This window comes from Monoraphidium neglectum (assembly GCF_000611645.1).
Source record: "Monoraphidium neglectum strain SAG 48.87 unplaced genomic scaffold scaffold02361, whole genome shotgun sequence".
Lineage (NCBI taxonomy): Eukaryota > Viridiplantae > Chlorophyta > Chlorophyceae > Sphaeropleales > Selenastraceae > Monoraphidium > Monoraphidium neglectum.
Genome location: NW_014011267.1, coordinates 7,048 through 10,743, shown reverse-complemented (window position 1 = coordinate 10,743; position 3,696 = coordinate 7,048). Strand labels below are relative to the sequence as shown.

The window sequence follows — 3,696 nt, the reverse complement described above, 5'->3', positions numbered from 1 at the left end:
GCCCCCGCCGCCGCAGCACGCGCCGTCGCCGACTCCGGCGCCGCCGCCGGGCCTGTCCGGCGGCGGCGCGCGGGCGCGTGCGCCGCTGGACGTGCGGCGGCTGGCGGGGCTGTCGGTCCTGCTGGCGGAAGACAACGCCATCAACCAGCTGGTAGCAAAGAAAATGCTGGCCGGCTTGGGCATGAGCGTGGTCGTTGCAGGCAATGGAGCAGAGGCGGTGAAAGCCGTGGAGGAGGCCGCGGCGCGGTCGCAGCAGCAGCAGCAGCAGCAGCAGCAGCAGCAAGGGGAGCAGCAGCAGCAGCAGCAGCAGCAGCAGCAGCAGCAGCAGCAGCAGCAGCAGCAGGGCGGGTTCTCCGTGGTGCTGATGGACCTGCTGATGCCGGTCATGTCTGGGCTCGAGGCGACCGCTGCGATCCGCGCGGCCGGCCACTCAGTGCCCATCGTCGCGATGACGGCCAACGCGGGCGACCGCGACAGGGCGGAGTGCGCGGCCGCCGGGATGGACGGCTTTCTGCCAAAACCGGTGCTGAAAGACCAGCTGGCGGGGGCGATACTGGCTGTGCTGCCCCGGGAGGGCGGCGCAGGCCCTGGGGCTGCCGCCGGCGGCGGCGAGTGAGCGGGGCTGTGGGGCCACGCCGCAGCGGACGCGCGGCTGCTGAGCTTCCGGCCGCGGGCCTTTGCTTGACAGAGAGAGGGGGATTGAGAGACAGAGCGGGGAGGCCTTGGGCGGGGCCGCGGCGAGGGGCGACGCGACGGGCGTTTGGGTACCGGCGGAGGGGGCGCGGCGCGTATCGGTTCGCCGCGCGGCCCTTTTGTCTCCTCGGCAAGCCCTGAGCACTCCTTCGGTTCGCGTCCCGCCCGCCCAGGGTAGCGGCTTTGCGCCGCCCCAGGGGTAGAGGGTAGCGGTTTCAACAGTTGGTGCACCACCTGCTTGTGCGCGCACGCGTGTGCGTGCCTGCTGCGCGTGTGCGCGCGTGCATGGTTTGGGAGAGATGGTCTTCGGCTTACTTGGATTGCGGCGGGGCTGTGCCCGGCCCTGCAGTGCGCGGCCGCGCCCCCTGCCTGTTTGTTCCGCGCGTCGGCGCGGGCAGCGCCCTTCATGCGCGCTGCCAGCAACACTGTTTGAGAGAGAGCTGCTCCTGGGAATAGTCAGCCCTCACTAGCCCCCACCCCCTGATCCCTGATTGGCGGCCCCGTGTGCCGCCACATGCCAGCTTTCCTGTCTTCCCCAAACCCCTGCAACACGGCATTCGATCAGGCCCCGCGCCGCACATCGGCGTTTGTGGGGCCGGCCGGCGCATGCATGGGCCAGCTCTTTGCGCGGTGGGTGCACCGGCGCGCCTGGCTTGGCTTTTGTTACAAGGTGGAAAGAGCGGGTGTGCAGCGCTGTTTGTGGTATTTTGGTGGCGGTAGGTGTAATGCGTGGGCACATGACGGGGTGGTGTCTTACTGTTGGGCCTCATCCGGCATGCATTCCGACAGGCTGGGCTCGTGTGGGGCATCATCCACTGCAGTTGGTTGAGGTGGGCTCGCCAGGGTGCAGTGTGCACTGCACTGCTGGCGCCACACAAGTAAGTGAAGAATATGGCGCGCGCGCGGCCAGCTGCCAACGAGCGCGCGCGGCGGGGAGATGGTGATGTCACAATGACGCGCTTGTGCTGTATTGCAGCGCGGGTGCGTTTCTTGGGGGGCAAGGGAGGGTACGCAGGTGCCAAAGCTGGCCCAAAGGTGGCCACAGCAACGTAAAGTTGTTGGCAAGCAGCTCAAATCAAGCAGCTCAAATCAAAGCAAACGCTGCTGCCGTGCTGAAGATTCCTGAAGAGAAGGGCCGGCGGCCTCCGTCCGGGCCCCGAGCCACCCTGCATGGGGTCGCCCCGACGCCGCAGCCCAGCGGGCTCAGGGCGTCAGGCGGCCGCCTGCTGCGGCCAGTGGCTCTTTTTGGTCTCCGCGGCCCACTCCACCAGATCAGGGAACTCCCCCAACAGCCGCCCCACCGCCGGCACCCGCGACGCCACAGTCAAGCCGCTGCCGGGCGGCACCTTGTAGGTGAGGGGCAGCTCTCGCATCATCGCCAGCTGGCAGATCGAGATGGCCAGGGCGATGTCCGCAAAAGTCAGGCCGGCCCCGGGCCCCAGGAGCAGGCGCCCGCCGCCGCCGCCGGCCAGCCGCTCGCGGGCGGCAGTGAGGTCGGCGCGTGCCTGCGGTGAATGAGCAGTGCAGGGTGCGTTGGTGGGTGCTGAACTCTTTGATTCAGGAGGGTTACTGAGGAGGCTGAATCCGATCAACAGTGGTGCTGCTGTGGCGTGCAGCCACTCATGCACTGACGCTCCTTCCATCCCATGCCCCTTTGCTGTTCGAGCAGCAGCATGTGCAGCTGCCCGTGAAGCTGCCTTTGAAGATGCCTGCAAACCTGCCCCGGCCCCTCACCTTCTCCTCTGACGCCCCTGCATCGTCCTCCCTGAATTTGACCTCCAGGCGCGCAAAAACGCCTGCCATGAGCCGCCGCATCACGTCTCGTTTGATGCCCTGCCCGGCGTAGGGCGGAAGCAGCGCGTCGCAAGCGGCGGCGTCCCCCTTGCCGGCGGCGGAGAGCTCGCGACGGAACAGAGACAGGAGGTCGTTTGCTGCGGTCACCCACCTTCGGGAGCACGTCAGCAGGTATGTGTGCACATGCTCGGTTGTATGTATGCGTGTGTGCGTGCGTGCGTGCGTGCGTGCGTGCGCGCGTGCGTGCGTGTGTGTGTGTGTGCGCGCGCGCGCGTGTGTGTGTGTGGTTACGTTTGGTATCAACAAGGATGTCAGTTGGGTTATGAAGCAACAAGTGTCATCGCGGTGTTGTCACCCCCTAGCTGCAGCGGTGGCCCACTGTATCAAAGGGCCCGAGGGCACCATGGGCGCCGCTGCGCCCGCCAATGGTTCAACGCGGCCGCCCTCTGTGCAGGTGCGCTGTGCGGTGACGCCCCCACGCCGTCCGCCTGGGGGGGGGGGACGCAATTTGGGCCCCCTGCGAAAGCCCGCACCTTTCAAGCTCCTGCTCGTGCTCTGGAGGGAACAGCGAGCCGCCCTTGCCCGCCGCGCCGCCGCCGCGCGCGTCTGCCCACCGCACCAGGGCGGTGCTGTCCATAATGACCTCGTTGTCGGGCGCCCCGGGACTGGTGAGCAGGATGGGGGCGGTCACGCGGCCGCGCAGCTTCCCGATGCGCAGGCGCAGGGGGAGCATGGTCACGGCAAAGGGGCTGAAGGGGTAGGCGCTGGTTGTGTGGGGCGGGCCGCCGCGGTCAGCAATGACGTCTAGCGCCCACTTGGCCTGCCGGTGCGCATTGCAGGGGAAAGGTTTGATTGGAGTGGCGTGTGTGCGCCGTAGCTATGGGAGTGGTGTGTGTGGAGTGCTCCGTCGATGCCCTGCCCTGCGGCATGGGCGCTGGCTTGCCACAATGGTACAATGCCTTGCGCAACCCCAGCGCTCTCATGGACACGCACCCTCTCGCTGAATGGGGACTGATCAAAGGCAATGAGCTCCATCGCGGGCGCCATCTACAGCAGTGATCAGAGACTGTCCGTGCTGCTGTAGCGGTAGTTTGGGTTTTTTGTAACGACGACCTCAACGTTGTGTCGCGTTCACTTGGGCTCGACGGGTATACCGTGCGCATTGCGGTCGTGACGATTTCTGTCGTGTGCGGTACCGTACAGATTACG

At 67.0% G+C, this 3,696-nt stretch overlaps 2 protein-coding genes across 2 annotated transcripts; one reads left to right on the top strand and one right to left on the bottom strand.

The window, feature by feature from the left end:
- Nucleotides 1–16: 16 nt before the first annotated feature.
- MNEG_10546 (hypothetical protein) lies at nucleotides 17–616 on the top strand (the record flags this gene model as incomplete). The annotated part of the gene is made up of 1 exon (XM_014040985.1): nucleotides 17–616. A coding segment is annotated over one exon (600 nt), but the record flags the coding sequence as incomplete, so codon positions are not given.
- A 1,288-nt stretch (nucleotides 617–1,904) lies between these two features.
- Nucleotides 1,905–3,522, bottom strand: MNEG_10545 (hypothetical protein; the record flags this gene model as incomplete). The annotated part of the gene is made up of 4 exons (XM_014040984.1): nucleotides 1,905–2,198; nucleotides 2,428–2,638; nucleotides 3,021–3,307; nucleotides 3,481–3,522. 4 exons carry the CDS (start codon nucleotides 3,520–3,522, stop codon nucleotides 1,905–1,907), a joined length of 834 nt encoding a protein of 277 aa, XP_013896438.1.
- Nucleotides 3,523–3,696: the final 174 nt, after the last annotated feature.